We start from the raw sequence: 20207 nt of genomic DNA, 5'->3' as shown, positions 1-20207 counted from the left end.
CTCTTATTTCCACAATGTCCCCTGCGTAGCAATCAGTAGGGCTGCTCAGATACTGAATAAATAACTACTTGGAGAGTCTGAAGATTCAGGAAAAAAGATCTTATTAGGGAACTAAAACTTATTAGGAAAAAATGGAGAGCAAAGATAAAGAGGAGAAGCAGCAGGGGAGTGCACCAACAGGAGGGATCTTTGCAGCTGCCGCTGGAAATGGGAGAGAGGCTCCATTCAGTAGCGTTTCCTCTGTCTTCCGTTCCCCTTGCCTTTGGCTTCCTTCTCCTTCCGCTCTGCAGCCGTGGTGAAGGTGATACAGTAAGCATCTAGAAAATCCATCAGCTTTGCCTTGGAAATCTTCATGCCGTTTGCTTTCAGCTCTCGGTGCAGTGCAGCCAGCTCAATTGGCTCGTAAGAGAGGACCTTGTGGTACAGGACTGAATTTGAAATGATGCAGTTTCCCACTGCGTCCAGTGTATCTGCTTCCTGGGCTGCTGTCTGAGAAGCTGGGAGCTCCTCTTCCTCATCCTCGGATATATTGCTACAAGAACTAAAAGTGAGAAAAAGTGCAAAAAACAATCAAGGAAACAACTGGTCATCAAGGGCACACTCAGAGATGCCCAAGTCCCTGGCTGCCAACCCTTGCAATGCCCTGTGTAGGATCTCCGACACCAGCAATTGCCAAAGGGAGGGAGGCAGAACACGCCACGTGTTCTGCAAACCTGCACATCGAGCTGTGCCGGTGCTGCCCGGCATTCCTTGCTCCTGCTGCATTACTGCTGACACACTTGCTCTGTGCAGCACCACACGCAGTGCTCACCGAGCAGCGCTCCCTGCTCCTCTTGCAGGCTCTCACTCAACCCTGCGAGGCTCCTTGCAGTGCCAGCTTTGAGCTCTGCCCATGTGCAGTTTCACCCGTGAGCATTTCTGTGCTCTCAGAATAGCTCACTAGCAATTAGACTGAAACGCACAACAGAAGAACTTACTTCAAGTGACAAAAGCTCAGGGAAGCTGCCTACAGTACAGATCCCCTGTATTCTGCATTGACACTTATATTTCCCATTTTCCCAGCTCATCTCTGTGCTGCACAGTAGACTCCTTCGTTAGTATTTTGTTCCCCTACCTCTGTATACCAGTAGAGACGTCACTGCCATCCAGCGAGGATGAAGATTCCCGAGAATATGAAGATTCCTGAGATGATGAGAGCATCAGCTCCTCCTTATCAGCTGCCAGAGAGCTCCTATCTGGAGATACAGTTGGTGTCTGTCTACAGTTGGAGATTTTGGCACGTTTCCCACCAGCATGCCCGTTAGTCTTCAGCTGCCTACGGCGCTTGGCTGGAGGCCTCTGTGGGGGAAGCTGGGAGGATGGGATATCATCCTCTGTGTCAGTATCCACATCCGTATCCACGTCCTGGTGAGTATACTGGAATATGGCCTTCAACTTTAACACCATCTGGCGTTTTGGGAAAGGACGAACTCCAAATCTGAAAGAGAAAGGTAGGACTTAAGCCTAAGATAATGCTGCGCCTTCCACTGCTATAGCTCAGCAATGTGACCAGGCCAGGAAGCTCAGTGGCCAGCTGGAAGAGCATGACATTGGAAAACCATCAAGTTTTCCCCTTTAGCACAGTAGCTGCCTTTCACACCACCTACCAGCAGGTTTCTCACAGAATCACAGAATGGTTGGGGTTGGAAGGGACCTCTCGAAATCATCTAGTCCAACCCCCCTGCTCCAGCAGGGACACCTAGAACATGTGGCACAGGGTGACATCCAGGCGGGTTTGGAAGATCTCCAGGGGAGGAGACTCCACAACCTCTCTGGGCAGCCTGTTCCAGGGCTGTGACACCCAAACAGTAAAGAAGTTCTTCCTCATATGGAGATGGAACTTCCATGTATTTTTTCTGCTCATAAAGAGATGTACTTGCACTTTTTTTTTTTTTTTTTGTAGATATACTTGTAGAAGCAGTGCTAACCTGCTCAACTCCCTCTTCAGTTCTGGGGTCTTCATAAGGGAGTAAGCTGGCATTGGTGTCATAGGAGTCTCAGGAGACTTGTCCTTCTCAGGAGACTTGTCCTTCTCTTGACAGGCAGGTTCTGCAACAGAATGAAATTGTCATCAGAATTAGTACAGAAGGATATAGGAGGGATGATATCTTCCCCTCCTGGTGGCAGATATTTTAATGTTATCTAGTAACTGTTTAAGAAGAACTACTTGTCTGCAAGCTGCTCTACTAAATACCTTTATACCGAACAGATCAACACTTTCGTCTTCCTTGGGTCTAGGATATTTGTTTTTTATTGTCTTTAAATCAGAAAACAAATTGAGCCATATGTTAGGTCTGAATAAAAAAGCCCACTGGAGGCTTTGATAGAACTGCTGCAAGGTAATTAAAAATATATGTTTACTGAATTCTGTGAAGTGGTTCTTTCCCAAGGAAGAAAATTGCATAGGAGAGACTTGATGCAGAAGAAACCGAACAAGTCAAGGTTCTGGGGGCCTGAATTAGATACTGATTTAGTGATACTGATTTCCTGATACTGTGAAGCACAGTCAGTCTCAGGTCATGTTCTAAATCCTGCTTGTTAAACTAATTACTTACGATAGTATAATTAGTAATATATCTAATAAATATTAAGGGATAAATTGCTGTTCTTAGAGCTTAGATGGAAGGAACTGTCCTAGTAAGCAGCTGACCCCAGAAGGGTATGACCCCAGAGGCTAGTGTTCTCTGTGTCATCAGACATTCAAGCAGACAAGGCCCAGCTCCTGACACCACTAAGTGCAATCTGGTGGCAAAGAGCAGCTTGGCCCTTAGTCTTGTGTGCGTCCTGAAACCGCTCACTGTGTCCTCCAGTTGGGACCAGTGCTGGACACACAAAAATCTGTTGGAAGAGCCTACAATCAGCAAACACAAGGGCAGGGCAAGTCAAAGCAAAGGCAAATCAGAAGAGCTTTGCAGGAAAATATGCAGAGAGCCTACCCGTGGGCAGGAGAGGCACCTACTTCCAACCAACCTCTATCTTCTACCACTGGAAGCAAAGCTTACCCGATGTCTTCGTGTAATTGTTAGCACATACATCAGTGATGAATGCATGAAAAACAAGACCCATTACTGCAAGGAATAATCATTCCCTAGCATGCAAAGTGAAGGCTGTTTGATTTTTTTTTCCCCTCCCAGGTAATGTCTCATCATTTCTACAATGCATACGATCACTGTCAAAGCAGCAGCATGAATGGATCACAAATGGCTACGCTCCAACTATCCCACGTATTTAGTTGCACTCCCCCACATCAGAAGCTGACTGTACCTTCTTGTGCCTGGCCCTGACTGCTTGGATTAGAAGGCCAAAACACCCTCTCAATATAGCAGGTGAACAACAAACAGGATGATCACCTAAAATGACAACAATTTAACCTACTTCAGTGAACTCTGTACAGATACAAGCTCTCACCGGGAGTCTTTGCAAGGTCTGTCGGACAGGCATCTGCTGAAGCTGACACCTTCTCAGTTAAAAAAAGCATCTGTGGGAATTCCTCCTCTTCACTATCCGAAACTTCCCAGAATCTGGGCTTCAGGAAACTTTCAGGAGAGCCAGACTCTGGTAACTTCCTCTCTTGTTCTAGCTCCATTTCATCATCAGAAGATGAAACAATAATATCAGCCTCTTTTCTGTTCTGGACTGCAACATCCGGAGTTTTTATGACTGGTGTTGACAAAACTGAAGCATATTTATGCTTGTTTAAATCAGTGCAGGAAAGCTCTTTTGGAGAAATTGTGCTCTCTATGTTCCGATTTCCTGATGTAATGTCCTGCTCATTGGCTTTCTGGAAAGCTATTTTGCGAGACGGGAATGGTTTTTGATTTCTCTCTGGTGTTTTTGCTTCTCTGGGAAATTTCCTATCCGATTCTGAAGACATAGGTGAAGAACCAACAGCAGGATAAAAAGACATAGAAGATTTGAGAGAAGGACTGCCACAAAAACCATCCCTGTGTGGAGAGAGGTCTTTTTGTGACTTGGAGTAAGGAAGCAAATCATTAACATCAACATGTTTTTCGCTAACAGCCTTTCCTGACTCTTTGATAACTTCTTTCATTGGAGAAGGCTCACAGTATTCTATCTGATTTTTGGAAAATAAGCATTTATAATTTTCACGCCTATCAGTATCATTCTGCGGTGAACAGTTGGTGAATTGTTGTTCTTCCAAGCGGTCTCCTTCTCCCATATTATGTGAAGCCTGAGACAACTTGAAATCCTTCCCACTTTCCGATCCCCTAACCCCCTTCTGAGGCTCAAACTGACAAGACTCAAAATTGATGCTTGTGGCATTCACATTTTTGCATCCACTTGTATTCTGCATTTTCTCTTCTTCAGACAAGTCACATTTGGATGTTTCCACATCATTGTCTTCCCTCAGATGTCTGAAGTCATTGCTTATCAAGGCAGATACGGACCTTTTTGCCTCTTTTTTCTTAGTCTGCTGGTTCACACCTTGGGCTACCTCAGTATCACTACAGATGTTGTAATCTGTGCCTTCACTCATCTCCAGTTTGTCTTGAACCACTTTTCTTTGAGTTGCAGCAAACTCATATATTTCCTCCGGCTCCTGTTCACCCACCCCGTTGTCGTCTTCCTTCTGGCATGCAGGGTTTAGCACAGCTTCTTCTTCCTCATCTTCAGCCACCCACACTGAGTTCAGGAGCTCTTTGAAGTTCTCAGCTCTGTTATCATTATCTTCATCATCTCTCGCAGAGAGGAGATCATCTTCTGGATCCACTCCAGAAGATGCCTGGCTCTCTTCAGCGCAGTCCTTACACTTGAGCACAAGTTCCCTTAAATCAAACCTGCAAGAATGTAACAGAAATGTTAATCTCCCTCAAAATTCATTCAAAATTCCAAAACGTTATAGTTGCCTCATCAATCTAGTGAGTCTTGTAAAGAAAGTTAAATTTAATTTGTGAAACTGTTGTGCCAAATTAGACATGCAGTTTCAACATTATAAAGTCAATAACAATTTCAGGTTTTCACTCCGTGTCACCATAATCTTCTCAGGTTTCACACTTATTTCCCCCATTCCAAACAATGCATCGCTGCCACTACAGAGGATAATCAGTTCTCCTTGATTAGGTATGAGTTTAACTGACTATCAACATAAAAGAGCAGATTTTTTTTCCTGGTCTTTTTCAGAATTACTTTAAAAGGAGGACACCTACATTTCCAGAACTAAGTGATTTTGATCCGATAGAATGTGTTTCATCTGCTGCTGTTTCAAGTTCATTATCTAACACATGTCTAGGATCATGACTGACATAACAAATTAGCATTCCCTGCATCCACATTCTGCAAGTCTCATTCAGATTAAGTGTGTCACTAGGGCAATGCTTTGAGAATTACACTCATCACCATTGCCACCATCAGCTGTCATTAAAAATCATGAGACAAAACTTGGCAAAAGTGTTCTAGTCATAAACCAAAAATAGAAAATCTCAAGCAGATGTAACCTGAAGAAAGATTCATGAAAAAAATGAGGATAAGATGCTCGTGTGTTCATATTTCACTTAAGATGGAAGCAGAGGTACTTGCATCTCAAGTGAAATGAGTTTTGTGAAAGCCACTGAAACCACAACAGAAGGTATCAGGTTAAAGTCCATGTGGCTGAAAGCATGAGGTGACCCAAAGCACACTCATATGATACAAACCTGGCAGCCAAAGCCCTCAGCTGGGGCACGATTCTAGCAGGGATGTCAGTATAAGCAGTGTAAAGATATCGCAGGAATGCGAGGACTGCCTCTTTTGTCACATCGCTCAGCAGCACCCGGCGCGTCTGCTCGTCGTCATCGTCCTTCACCTTCACATATATCCCTTCGTCGTAAACCTGTGCGGTAAAAGGAAAGCAAACAAGGTCCACTTCCTCATAAAGGAACACCACCAGCAGTATCTGCTCTCTATCAGGCCACTAATTTTTTTTTTTTTTTTTTTATCAAAGTCTGTTCCTATGGCCAGAATTTGATGCCTCAGAGGGAAGCTAAAAATGACCAGAGATACAGAGCTCCCTGGGGAATAGGGAGCTCCATACAGCTGTTAACTTGTACCCTGAAGCTTTCAAGGACCCCTCATAAATGGTCCTAAGCACCTTGAGTTGAAACTGCTGTAATCATGCATGAGGACAAAACGAATTCTACTGATTCCAGAAAGAATGACAAAACTTTGTCAAGAAGTTGGTATGGTCTGGTGGCAGCTCTGTCAGAAGGCAAGTTCCTGTCTTCAGCCCACTGCCTTTCATTGCCTTTGCAGGAAATTGCACAGGAGCAGGCTGGAAACTGTATGAACCAAAATGCTTCTGGAAACACAGAAATTACTTCACTGGCCTTGCCAAAGGCACAGGTCAATGCAGCTACCTCCATAGCACCTGTGGGAGTGACAGACCTCTGTTTGGGTTAGTTACAAGCACAGCTTGTAAATACTGTCTACTCCATAATCAGCAGGTCCAGAGTGACTTGCCACTGGATCTCCAAATACTCTGTGCTTACTGTACGGCATCACTAACTCATTTGTTGTGATCAGTCTGGAATAGACGGTCAAACTCCTGTTACTGCAAAGGGGCTTTACTCGAGGGGAAGAGAAAAGTCTAACAGCAGTACTTACCAGCTGAACAGCCCGTGGACAGCGTGCATACAGCACAAACATATGGGCATAAAGGATTTCTCCAGAGTCCACTTGAAACTGGATATCACTCAAGTAGGCGTTGTTGACCATGATATTGTAATCTTCTGCCAGCATCCTGAAAGAGGACTAGAACATAGAAGGGACACAAAGACAGGAGTTGTTACAGCTGTAAGGCATTTTCCTGGCAGATAAGGAGGCAACAGCCCAGTTTGTCAGCACTGCTGTACTCTGGGTCCCAGCGTGGGTATGGCTGCCTTTGCCTTCTCAGGACTAACAGAATCCTTATCAGTGCAAGGTCTTCCATAAGAGACGTAAGCAACCTAGTCCAACACACATCTCTGGCTTTGTTTCCCTCCTTCTCCTCTCTTCAAAGCTTAGCAGCTGTGAAGAGGCAGTCACATGCTGTCTTCCACTCTACTTGTGGAACAGCCTTTTGCATTACAGCACATCATCGTCCTCGGATCTTTACCACATCATTTCCTGATGTGGCAGAGCCACTGCCTGCAGTTGGCCTCTTGCTCTGCTGTCTTCCTCCATGTTTTTGAAAGCTGTAATTCCCACCTTGATGGAACTGAACTCAGTTCATAACAATTGCATAGAGCAAGAGGAATGAGGATGACCCAGGGGCAAGGTAATGAGCCTTTCCTCTCTTGTTCACTGTTTTGGTCTAGCAATGACACCTGGGAAGAAGCCCTCTGCAACAAGGGGGCAACACGGAATAAAAGAAATGCAGGTATCTAGTCCAAAGGAACTTGTGCACTTGTTACTGAAATCTCCTTTGAAAATTCCTTTATTTATTTACTTTTAAGTATTTACTCTTATAATTTTAGTCTCCTTTACTGAAAGTTTGGGGAAGGCTGGTTGCCCAAGTGATCTGTGACTAGTTTAATGTCTGGCACTACCCCTACTACAAACCCATACAAGGCAATCTTCTAAAGACTCAGACTCCCTAGGTAGCAGTGTTGCTTCTGGAGGTGGCCAGTGCTTCAGAGAAGCGTGAAATACCTGCAGCCCATGGTTGAGGGAGGCTGCCTGACTGTAAGTAGAAAGCAGCTTTACCTGAGACACTAATTGTTGACCTTGTACTTTCTGAACCTAGCGCAGACTGGAAGAAAGGCAAGTTTTATCCAACTCCATGAGATGTAGTTCCACCAGAAACAGCAGAGCTCTTTATTTTATTAGCAGGTTTCTAGGTTGGTTCAGTGGGAACTCAACCTCTCTACTTGCTTCAGTGTGTTTGCAAGGAGCCAGTACCAGTTAGCATGGAAACAGCAGCACACGCTGGGCCATTTCTTCCAGGCTTCACAGGTGGGCTAGAGGAGACTCTGCACGTCATGGACTGCTCTCCAAGGGCAAGACAGGAAGCTCAGTCTGGAAACCTGTTAGGTGTTTCTTGCTCTCTTTTTCTTGGCAGGTAGGACACCTGCAAGACGGTACCCCGAGAAGGCAGGCACTGCTTTCCAGGCAGGAAGCCCAGAACAGCCTTCCTGCTGACACTAAAATTATGACTCGAAAATGGGGAAATTAAGTAAGAACAGAAATATTCTGGCTGCACCATTCTCTGTGCAAAAGAAAGACTGGAAAGGAAGATAAGAGGAGAGGCATTGACAAAGTTCTGGTCAGAACCATGCAAAATGGGTGCGTACATGAGCCTGGATGAAACCCCAGACAGTTCTGTCTCTCCTGGTCTCCAGGAAGTGTGGCCTGTGTGATCTAGGCTGGGCATCAAAGCAGAGTACTACCTAAGTGCTGAGCAGATACATCCCTAGTAACTACCCCCAAATACTCTATGCACTACAGCCTCAATATTTAACCTGGTTCTCTTTGTGTAAATTATGCACAAATTTGCTTTATGTTACCTGTTATTTTAAATTAAGTAGGACAAACACTCTGAAACACCCACAAGCCTGCCTGTGGGCATCAATGAAACATCACGTATTTGGACTTCAGCTTTGCCTAGGATGATTCCTGTGAGTGACTGTAATGCTTAAACATCTCTGTTTCTGTGAAAATGAATGGGAAATACTCCATACTTCTGGAAATTAATCAAATAGGAGAGGCTTTTTTTTAACAAATAAACAATACAAAAATACAGTGCAAATAAAGAATACAAAAATACAGTGCAAATAAACAATACAAAAAAGGGGAAAAATAACATTTGTCCTTACATTTATATCGTTGCTTCTCGGAAATCTCTTCTCTATGGGTAGAAGGGCAAAGCCACTTAGTGAAGAATCACTGGAAGTCAATTCTTTTCCTCAAAGAAGAAAAGGCACATCTCAAGTCATGTACAACCTTCTTGTAAGACAGAATGAAGTGGCAACTCTTAACTGCCATTTCTTCCTTGCCATGACAACTCCCCAAGAGACTCCTGTCCCAGGCTGACATTTCTGAGCTGAATGGTTCAGCCTCCCCCTCTTGGCTTTATCAGATGCATTTGGTTTTCTTGGCATATGACCAGCAGCCATTTGCTGCAGCTTAATAGGAGAACTGAGGGAATTTTACCCAAGTCAAGTACAAAGCAGAGAGACATTAGATTTAGCAACCATAGTCTTCACTGATGAGTGAACAGGAGACACACAGTGCATATATTATGCTAAATGGTTGGACAATTTTAAGGCTACCATTGGTCTTGGAATGTGCCGTTGTGCAATGCACACCACTGTAACCAGGGAAGTTAGAGCTGCTCTTGAAGGAATTCTAGGTGGTGGACTTTTTTCAGCCTGTGCAGATCAACTTCAGGGACTGTGTATCCATGTACCAACACAACATCATCTCTTACGCTCTTCTTTCACCAGGTCTTCTTCTGGTGAAACCTCGTAAGACAGTGCTGTCAGCAAAAGCCACTAGGCAGAAAAGAGCATATATTTTGGGGATGTATTTTTGCCTCACGATTGGCCGTGTCTGGGCCCCCGGCTGGCAGAAATGCATCTGACACCTTTAAAGGATTTTTAAAATAAAATTTAGAAGCTGCTGTCTAAGAGGAGCTCTTCTTAAATATTGGGATCTATGAATCATTTCAGAAATGTCAACTTGATTGTACCTAAAGCCTACTACAGAACAATGCCCCAAATATCACCCCCTGGATCAACAATATCATCTTGCGGCTGCTGCCACTGCTCTCCAAGTTCAGTATGGCTAAACGTGGCTCCTCACAGCTGATGACACCAGAGAGGAGGCTCATGAGGCTGCCAGAACTTACTTGGCTGCTCTACTTCCTGAGCGTCGTTAAGCTCAAGCCTCCACTGAGTTTGTGCTTCCATGGCCAACTCAATCAGTTGCTGCAGAGTCTCAACATGAACCTTCTCGCCCTGAGACGAAATCCGTCCAGCCCGTTCAGAGCCGGAGTCGGCTTCATCAGCAGCTTTTTCTCCAGTCTCTGGAGAAGCAGGATAATGAGGACTGAGATCAGGCTGAAGTTGCTGAGATACTTCTGGTTGATCAGATCCCACTGATGGCAGAGAAGTCTCTGACTTACAAATCTGATCAAAGGAGAGAAAAAAAAAAGACATCAATAAATTAATTTTGTATGTATTTGCAGAGTTCAGAGTACAGTCGCTGAATTGATCTCTAGTTCATACTTTCAAAATATCTTAATAAATATTAATAAAATACTTTGAGCGATCCCCAGATACATACTTGCTCTCCAAGAAGATAGTGCTATAAGGCGACAGACTAAAAGGTCCTGTCTGTTTCTGTAGGCAGCATTTATAAAACTACAGAAAAACGAGAGGCAAGACATCTGGATAATAACAGAGTGAGACCGCCCGGTTTAAAACTGGATCACAGTCCTGCATGCAGCTTCAGGCAGGGGGATACATGGGGAAAGCCTGAAATGCAAACGCTTCACTTTACAACCCTAGGAGTGCCCACCCCCTCCTCAGTGTAACACACAAGCATCCATCTTCAGTGTGAACTTTCCACACTGTTCCTTGCTGCCTTGATACAAAACATGAGTAAAGAAAGAGAAAGGCTCTGATTGTAATCAGTCAGAGAAAAGTATCAAGAAGGAACACAAGAGTCAGGCTACTGTAAAAATAGCTAAGCTAGTGGCAAAATGAAGAGGCTCAAGCCCTCTCACTCAGTGCTCTGCTCCCATTTGTTTTGTCTTCCAAAAGCCCAAAGAACAGCACGGCAACACAAGCCTCAGCCTCCTGTCCAAAAGGGAGAAGTGAAAGTTCAAGATCACCAAACCTACTTGTGTGAGACCAGGGGACAGTTGTGCAGGAGCAGAGAGCATGAAGAGCATGGGGTGACTCACTTAAATGGCAGAAAAGAGAAGGGCTACAGAGCAAGTAAACTGTGGCACACAAATACGAGAGGAAGGAGAAAAGAGCATCCCACCTGCACAGTTATGCAAGGTACGATTGGAGGGGTCAGTTCAGCAGTGTAGAATGATTCAGGGTCGCAGGGCCCTGTTAGAGCACTGCTGTTCCATAAAGGGCAGTCCTTGTTTCTGGGCGATGGCATGAGCCAGTCTGTTTTCTCAGATCCATCCTCCAAAATCCTGCTGGTGGGAAGCCGAGGAGTGGAAGGGAATTCCATCTCTCGTGTAAGCACCATGGCGGCTCGCTCTTCAGTCCTTTTGCGGGCTGTCTCTGGATCCCGCAGCAGTAACGGTGGAGGAGTAGTTGGGCCTCTTTTACGTGTTCTTTTCTCTTTAAAAAGAAAAGCAAAAGAAACCCAAATAAATGAACAGCTGAACACATAAGCAGAGGAACTGAACCTGCCAGCTTTTTCAAGTGTTGCCGTTGGCAATGATCAAAATGCAACTACAGCAGAACACAAGATTTCTGCAATAAGTCCCAAGCCTCCCGTTACTTCTGCCAGAGAAACAAACCTTCAGGGAAGACTTATTCGTGCACACATGGTCCTGCTGGGCTGAGCTGTCAAATCAGATCACTATGAAAGCAACTGATACCTATGTGCAGGCTACCTTCCAGACCCTTTGAACAGTGAGCGTACAGTGCTTTTGGCGAGTTAGCAGCGCTTCACTCAAAAAAGAGAGAGAGAGAGAGAAGAAAAAAGACTCCAAAGCCATGAAGGACTGCTTTTGGTGCGTCTTGATCACTGGTGATGGTCACTCATGTCAAACCACAGCACATATGAATCCTGCACAGCTCTCATTTGTCAGGTCTGTTTCTCAGGTCTGTTTCTTTACTGCCTTTGACTTACTAATTCCCAATATAATTGGCAGTGGTTATCAGCAGGAAGAGATTGAGGAGAGCCACGAAGAGCAAAGTGTCTCCTATGTGCAGAACTCAACCTTCCCCCAGGGCAACTGGCTTCTTTTCTGACCATTTTTGTGCATTTAAATAGCAAACCACAGGTTCAACGTGTGTAGTTGTATGCACATATACTTCAGAAAGAAAGCAGAGCAAGGAGAGAAGGATGAAAAAGTTGCATAATCAAGGGTATGGGACAGGGAATAAGAAAAATGCACTGCAAAAAAAATAACAATGGTCTTTTCATGTTTTCCCTTTGGGATTTATTAAAAAAACAACTCATCTTAAAAACATTCTATAGTTTTGAAACAATCAACCAGTGAAATAAATATAAGACTCAGAATGGATTTCAGTGAAACATCCTGCAGCCTCCCTTGGCTATCTGTATGTGGATACTTTGCATTACTCCATCTCGGACAACTTAAATGAAACAGAAGTGTGCTTGTCATCCCCTATACCCAACAGAAAAGTTGGTAGTGAAGAGCAGGCTGTTACATCACTCCTCCAATAGTACAGCCTGAGACACTCACGGTGGCACATACCTGATCCAGGCTTCCATTTGATTGGCAAGGCAGCCACGGGTTTCATATTTGCAGCTACTGCTGCTTGTTCACGCTTTTCTTGCTCCAAGAGAGAGCATGACATTGCCATAGCAACCTGCAGATCTTCATCCTGAGGTTCCATTTTGATCCTCTTTTTCATTTCCTTTGAGTCATCTCCGGAGAACTCTTTGCGTTTTGATATGTTTGGTTGATTGCTGAAACGTAAGAATGCAGCAGAAAGCCCAAGTTAACATAACATAACTGGATCAGAGACAAGAAACCCTGAGCACTTCAGACCAGCTGCCCCGCTTCCTCAGAGAGATTCCCATATCCAGAATAATAAGAAAGCATCAACAGTACTTTTTTCTGTGGAGGAAAGAAAAGGATTTCTTATCATGCGTGGAATTCACAGCAATTTGGAGAAAATCTTATTTTGGAAAGGTAAACATAAGACTGCAGCACTGACAAACTGCCCTTTTTTTTTTTTTTTTTTTTGCAAGGGCAGGAATGGCCTTAACCATCTGCTACCTCAAACCTAAACTTTGTATCAAAGGGCAAAAAACAGGTTGAAGTCAAGAACATCGTCACCAAAACCGTTCTGCCAATCTTACACTTCCACAGTAAACAAGCAATGGCCCTTCCTCAGCACAATAAGACTTAAAAGTCCTTTGGATACATTTCAGGCAGGCACCACTCGCTATACTCTGAACATGTTGCTCAAATCCCAAAGAGCAGATACATCTCTGCACCCAGCACAATTCAAAACAGCCTGTATGTTTCTTCCTTGACTCTGTGGATAAGGCCCATGTATCCAGGACAGCAACGAGCCGAAAAGCTGAGGCCTTGGAAACACAGATACTCCAAAGAGACTGTATGCTCATATAGCATGTTCTGCTTAATAAGCTCAACCACGCTATTCAGCTTTATTGCGTAATTACTTCTCAGAGCATAAATATTTCTGACAAATTAGTGTAAGATTATTTACTTCCCATTTTGCTCCTGTCTGCTGACTCATAGTCATCCACCACTTTTGAAGGAAAGCAAGATTTTCACCAAAATCTTACCTGGGATACTTAGGAGAGGCAACTCCAAACTGAGACACCTGCAGTGCCTGAAGCAGCATTTTAGGAGGAACAGCCATCTTCACAGCACAGCGTTTCAAGTGAGTAGTTTGGCTCTCGGAAGTTTGGAAATGTTTGCCACAGACGAGACAATCAGGGATTGCTGGTTTGCTGGAGGAGGAGATCTCTGCTGCCTCCATTTCATCCAGACACCTGGAGGATGATGGAAACAAAACAAAACAAAACAAAATAAAATAAAATGCTCTTTTTGAACCTTGCCTCCTGAAATGCTGTAATTGAGCAACTCCAACTACTTAAGCAAGCTGTTTACAATACTTTCTTTACAGAGAAGCACAGACTTTTCATTTATAAAGAGCTAGCTGTATGTAATATTTTAACAGTATTTGATATTTACCACTAAGGAAACTGTTATAGAGTGCTGGCATCAATTTAAGCCCACACCATTCTGACAAAAGAAAACACAAGGATCCTTCCCTTAGCCTTCCACTCTCATTACCTGTGGAAAGCAAAGGTCTATAGTGCATATATATAGTATTTACAAAGGTATATAGTGCATAGTTTTACAAAAGTATATAGTGCATAGTCTATGTATTTATTCATCTTGCAAAACAGTATCACATCTTTCCTTCAGCGAATAGCTCAGATTTGCAAACAGCTGACATAACCAAATGTTCTTAGGAAATCATTATTTAATTGAATAAATGGTGTTGAAATGGGCAGATTTCAAAATGGACACTAATGGGTAGCTTTGCTACCTAGTCTGCAATTACATCTTCTCTAAGGCACTGCTGCTGAAAGCCACACTGGCCTTTCATGCTAGTGCTTCACCTATTAACGTGCTGCCCCCGTCGTGTTGTGTTCATGGCTGAAAGATCCTTCTGGCAGATCTGACAAAAAAACAAGCCCTTCTCCTCTAGGCTTTCCGGGACTTCCTCCTTGATCTTCTGCTGAAGGGCAAAAGCCAAAGCACCATCGTCCTTTGTGGATGGAAGATCGTGGGTAACTGGCACAGAAGGGAGAGATGATAGAGTTAAACATCTTGTAATGAAAGGCATGAAACTGTTACATTTGTCATGATTATTTTATTAACTTAAAAAACCCTTGCAATCTTCCTGTTGCATCTTCACATCTCATTTCTCACAAGGGAATGCACAAACAGTACAGGAGAGCACTACCCCAGGAGTGGAAGGTGGCAATTGGTTCATCGCACATTATGTATCCGAACCAAAAGGAGAGTTATGTTTTAGATGAAGTTTCTGGGAGAACATGGGGTCTTAAACATTACATATTAAGCACAGGAAATTCTCATGTCCATAGAGAACCAGCAGGGCCTTGACTTTTAAAGGGGCCTTGACTTTTAAAGCACCAAAACACCAAAAAAAGTGCTATGAATTCAAATTGCTACGGATTCAATTCATCTGCATAGAACATCCTATTTTGTAAGTGCTCAGAGATTTACAGAAGACACGGAGTAACTAAGGTCATATTTATATGAGCTACACAATATTGCCCCAGAGAAGAACGACTGGATTTACTGATGCTCTTAGAATCTCAACCTGTTTCCAGAAAGTAAATTCTCTCTCCAGAACTTAACATAAAATCAAATTTCAGCCTCACAAAAGATCTAGGAGAGAAGTATAGAGATCAATACACATTGATCAATAGAGAAAGCAAGCTCTCAGACATGTGGAGCGATTTATTCAGCATCACAAAAGCCACCTGTCCAGCTGTGAACAAAGCCCAGGAATCCAGACTGCTGCTCATGCAATCACCCTAAGCAGCCCTCAGCACTCTCCATGCACACATAGGAGCTAAATAACAGCAGAAACGTACCTTTTTCTGGGTTCTCTTCCTCGCTTTCATCAGAGGAATTCCTGCTAGCTGCAGCCTTTGGCAAGCTATCGCCCAGGCTATGTTTTAGCTGCTCAGGTGCCACTCTCTTGAAGTGCTGCATTCCCTCCACCGCCAGCTTTGCTGCCCGCACCTTCGACCCAGGCAGCAGTGGTGTCTTCAAGGTGTCTGAAGAGCAGGTCTCTGGTTGTGAAGGACGGAAGGATAGTGTAGTCTGGGAACAGTCACTCGGAGCATTCACTGAAGGGGACAAAGCACAGTTTCCCAGTCAGAATTAAACAGGTAACTGAGCTGCCCAGGGAGCTCTTGGGAAGCTTCCCAAAACAGCAACCTGAGATAGTCAAAAAAAATGAACATGTTTCTACTCTGATCTTCAAGCCCTATCCATGCTTCGGACCTTCAGGCTCAGAACCAAGCAACAGGTGTTCCTAAGGAGGGGTGGTAACGAGCAGCAGGCTAACAGCTCAGTGTATCTCCGCTCTGCTTTGAGGCAACCTGTGAGATCAGACCAAAGATCTCACCAGCCCAGTTTCTGAGTGCAGTCACTAGTAGATAATTACGAAAGGGTATCAGGCAGAACAAGTACAAAATAATCCTTCTCCTGGTTGACCTTAGCTGTCAGTTTAAGGATTTCATGCACTGGTGACTGCCTTCTGGTCATCATATTTAGTCATCACTGAAAGACCAATCCTTCATCAATTAACCCAGAACCTTTCTTAATTTATTTTTTTGGCCTTGGTGACAGTCAATGGCAACATAATTCAACATTCAATACAATAACACACTGTGAAAAAACACTTTGATATAATCTAAACTTGCTTCTTGATGATTTGAGGAATGATTTACATTCTGAAGTCGCAAAAAAAAAGGTAATGACTCCCTCATATATCACTCAGCACTTAGGTTTCACCTTACTGAAGAACTGCATACCTCCTCCAGACTTCTAAAGAGCTCTACTGAACTGAGTCTTTTCAGTACTAGCCTATTTTCTGTCTGAAAGATTTCAGTGCACGCACCTGTCACATTCCTCTTGGTAGAGTAACTGGTCACTGTGCGCAGCTGGCTGTCAGGGAAAGCGCTTCTCCTGTCTTCTTGTGACGTCCCACCACTACTGCAGGCCACAGCATCGTCGTCTTCTTCACGCATCCCTGTCGGCACCTTAGAACCCAAATTTTGTGGCAAATCTTTCCCCTTCACTACTGGAAAGCACTGATCAATTTGGCTCCCAGGAACAGATCTGCCTGTTGTAGTGGTCTTTGTCCATTTCTGAACCTTCTTTGTTGCCTCAGTATCCTCAGCTTTCTCCTCAGTATCCTCAGCTTTCTTCTTTGCCCTACCAACAATTTTTGCCCACACTACTTTAAATTCATTGTCCTCTTCATCCATGGTGCTGCAGGCTGCAGTAATGCTGCCTAGCAGCGCTACAGGGAAAGATCTCAGGAACAGTCAGGGCTGCGTCTTCTCTGGCTCGCCGCCTTCATTCTTCAGACGCCAGCACTTCTCCACTGTTCCAACGGTGGACTTTCCTCTGTGATTAATTCATCTGCATAGAATATATTATAGCATTTAGTGCAGCACATTCTCCAAGCACCCTGCTTATTTTCACTCAGCACAGTGATGACTTTCTTGTTCAGAGGATTTTGGAATATAAGTGAAGCATTTCAATCTGCCCAAAGCATGTGTAGGATCTTCATGGTACGCTAGAGGGCTTCAGAAAGATTTACTGAAGCCCTTTAATGGAAAAACCTCTAAAAGGTGGATATGTAAGATGGTATACGCAGATGCAGTGTGAAACAGGCCTCTGGTACCAATTTGAAAGAGGACATTCTTTGAAGACTCTTCTTTGAAGGAGAAGAGATTCTCATATAAAATATTGCAGCACATAAGTATAATAGCACATATTGACCCCAAACACTAATACTGTACTTTCAGCACAGACGGACACAGGCCACATTCAAAAGCATGCTGACCTCTCCTTTGAGGTCAGAATCCTGCCTGGAGCTCAGAATTTGAGATGTCCCACTTGTATATGCATCCATATCTACATTTACATAACACAGCAAAAATGAATGTATTCACTCCCATAAGGTGGGGAGGAAAGACTGTCACTCGGAGTGCAAAATTTCATTTTGTGACACAGCATATTTAAAGAAGAGAGCCTGTCCCCATGCTGAAAAGCAGCTAGCAGAGTAAGGCTTAGCAGTGCTTGGCCTTGCAGAAGAGTTTCTCGGACAGATGAGAGAGCACATCTAACAAATGTGCCCACCCTTCTTTCACCTCTGTGTTCTTACCTCCTCCTTTGGCTACTCAGTAGACACTGACCATGTTTCATAAACTGTTGTCAAATACACCAGATAAAAGTATTGTCTCTTTCTTAGCTGGTTTAAATTAGCTTCTTAAACTAATTTAAAAAAACCTGATTTAACTAAGTTTCTTAAACTTTCTCTACAGTAAGAATAACAGTGCTAGCTAGTGATTTCTTGGAACAGCAATAGGTACAACAACATCCATATGGAAATGCCATCAATCCCTGAGCAACACTAGAACTAGATTTCTATTCTTAGACATTTTGATTGTCCTCTTCTTCCTAGCCATATGTTCACTACGGTTCTGGCTATTTTAATGGAGCTTTTATATTGACTCCCAAATCCATTTCTTTCAAAACTTAAACAGAGTGTTTCATTTGGAATGGCAGCAGCTGTGGTTCAGTTTCTCCAATAAAGCTCTGGGCACCAAAAGACTCAAAATGCAGGAAGAACACAAGCAGGATTGTTTTCTCAAATGGCTTGGCTGCAGCCATGCAAGGCTAAGGAATGCTGGTTACACATTTTCACAGGTCAGCCTTTCCTATAAGCAATTACAGATGTTAATGGATTTATCTATTTTAAATTCAACCTCCCAAACCTGCAGAGGACTTTGCTGTAAGTCTTGGATCATTTCCTGAGAGAGAAATTGACATTTTCTGTAACCAGTTCATAAATTTATTTTTTTCCGACAGAATCTTGGAGTAGTTATCACTACAAATTGACCTTTTTTTTTTTTTTTTCCCCTAAGTAGGAGGAGGCACACAGAGAATCTCACATCCTCCATGGCTTTAAATAACTCTCACAGACATATGCGTACACATGTCATATTATTTACGGTGACTTCCTGATGTTAAACTTTTGTTTGCAATTAATACTGAATGCCCCAGGCAGATCACGTGAGATGCATAAGCAATGCAAACCTAAGGATTAATCTATCTTACTCCTCCATCTACAGACGTGTAGTGAGGCGTAGGCACAGACCAGGATCCTCTAAATACATCTGATCATGCTGTTATTGATGTACCTTAAAGCCCCTTTGGCACCATCTTGTAGAGCTTGTCAAGTAACGGTCTTGCAAAATTATTTATTTCAATATAGAATTTGATTAATTTTGTAAGATTTTAGGACTCTACAAATCACACAAGCTGGTCAAATAAAATAAACAGCAGCACTTACCTATCCACTTAGATGTTCGGTCTATAGCCCAACTGAACCTTTTGATGTATATAGTCAAAATAGCACAGAGCAGCAAGAACCTAGATGGTTCTTGAAGATGGAACCTAGAAATTGGGAGGAAAGGGTTAGATTTTAGTGTATTTTTACTAATTCCTCTTTTTGCTCAAGTTCCAAGCTTCAGAGGGTGGGAGAAGGTGACAGCACATGCTCTAATGGTGCTAAGTTTAGCCACTTCCACAAGTACCTGTGTACTTAAATATGTGTGTGAATTCAAATATTACTCAGGATCTGCTCAGCCCAGCACTGCTCCCAGCAGTGAACAGCACTGCTCCTGCAGAAAACAAACAAACAAACAACAAACCCCCCCAACGCAGCTCTTTGGAAGTCAGAATAGATCAGGCTAGATAAAGTCCTGAACAACACAACGCAATTCAAGAGCTGACCCTATTTTGAGCAGAAAGTTGGGACTCATGATACCATGAATAGTCTGCCCTTTCTTTTTCCATCTTGTTTCCTAATAACTTGCTTGAACCCAGAACCACAACTCTATGGCACACTCTCTCCTACTGAGACATAATGCAAGAGCTGCACAGTGCAGGTTCTCTGGCTTTGTGGAAGTGCCAATATAATATATAATACCGAGGAGAGAGAACAGGAGTTACTCAGTGAGCAGAGCACAAATATAAGTGTAGAAGACAAATTCCAAATCAGGTACTAACCTTTCTGCTCTAGTCTCTGTCAGTCTTCCTATGCCAGACAAGGGTAACTGAAACAGATAGGGAAATACAAGCAATGACAAATTAACAAGCAAAAAATAACGGCTAAAAAAAAAAAAAAACAGATTTTAAGAAGCAACCTTAGCAATGACCAGCATCATTGTCTACCAGACACTACCCACTTATGTTCCCTCATAACCCGTCAGTGCATCATGTTCATGTTTCCTTTAAAGCAACCCCCCTCACTAGTACCTCGTACATAAGGCAAAACATTTTATATCTAGTAAAATTTTTATCACGTTGCAGAAATGAATTTTAAATTGGTACTTACATGACAAAAACTGCCCCTGTTTTTTAAGTGTTATAGAAACTAACCTCCTATTTTACAGAGCATCTTATTGAAAACAGAAAAACTTCACATTATACCTCCTATGGAAGGATAAAGGGGAAGTAATCATAAAAATAAAAAGTAACGGTTGCTCAGTGCAAATTTTCATGGCTTGTATGCAAACACAGTAACATACAAATCAGGAATCTATGCAGCGGGTGTTTCAAAATGAAAAATACAACTGATAATTAAGCACAGAGCCGCGGCCCGCGGAGGGGATCGGGGGGCACCGGTGCCGCCGCTCCCGCCCGGTCCTCGCCG

At 43.3% G+C, this 20207-nt stretch overlaps 1 protein-coding gene across 1 annotated transcript; it reads right to left on the bottom strand.

The window, feature by feature from the left end:
- Positions 1-225: 225 nt before the first annotated feature.
- LOC148593205 (structure-specific endonuclease subunit SLX4-like) lies at positions 226-16746 on the bottom strand. Its single transcript, XM_088531735.1, has 14 exons — positions 16377-16746; positions 15343-15600; positions 14338-14512; positions 13492-13701; positions 12428-12642; positions 11005-11318; positions 9863-10142; positions 8829-8917; positions 6640-6786; positions 5694-5869; positions 3587-4838; positions 1968-2050; positions 1115-1477; positions 226-541 (listed from the first exon to the last, which is right to left on the bottom strand). Exons 1-14 carry the CDS (start codon positions 16744-16746, stop codon positions 226-228), a joined length of 4248 nt encoding a protein of 1415 aa, XP_088387861.1.
- Between the last annotated feature and the right edge of the window lie 3461 nt (positions 16747-20207).

The sequence above is a fragment of the Tinamus guttatus genome, unplaced genomic scaffold (assembly GCF_059628265.1).
Source record: "Tinamus guttatus ecotype Peru unplaced genomic scaffold, ASM5962826v1 Tinamus_guttatus_pri_ptg000429l, whole genome shotgun sequence".
Taxonomy (NCBI): Eukaryota; Metazoa; Chordata; class Aves; order Tinamiformes; family Tinamidae; genus Tinamus; species Tinamus guttatus.
The sequence above is the reverse complement of the archived record's forward strand: the minus strand, read 5'-3'. Positions and strand labels throughout refer to the sequence as shown.

Excerpts from the sequence above, each read along its gene's own strand:
- LOC148593205 (XM_088531735.1), bottom strand. The coding sequence starts at position 16,746 with ATGGATGAAGAGGACAATGAATTTAAAGTAGTGTGGGCAAAAATTGTT. Across the intron at positions 13,702-14,337 it reads CGGGGGCAGCACGTTAATAG|GTGTCTGGATGAAATGGAGG; the intron begins GTGAAGCACTAG and ends ATCATCCTCCAG. Across the intron at positions 542-1,114 it reads GTCTCTACTGGTATACAGAG|TTCTTGTAGCAATATATCCG; the intron begins GTAGGGGAACAA and ends TCTCACTTTTAG.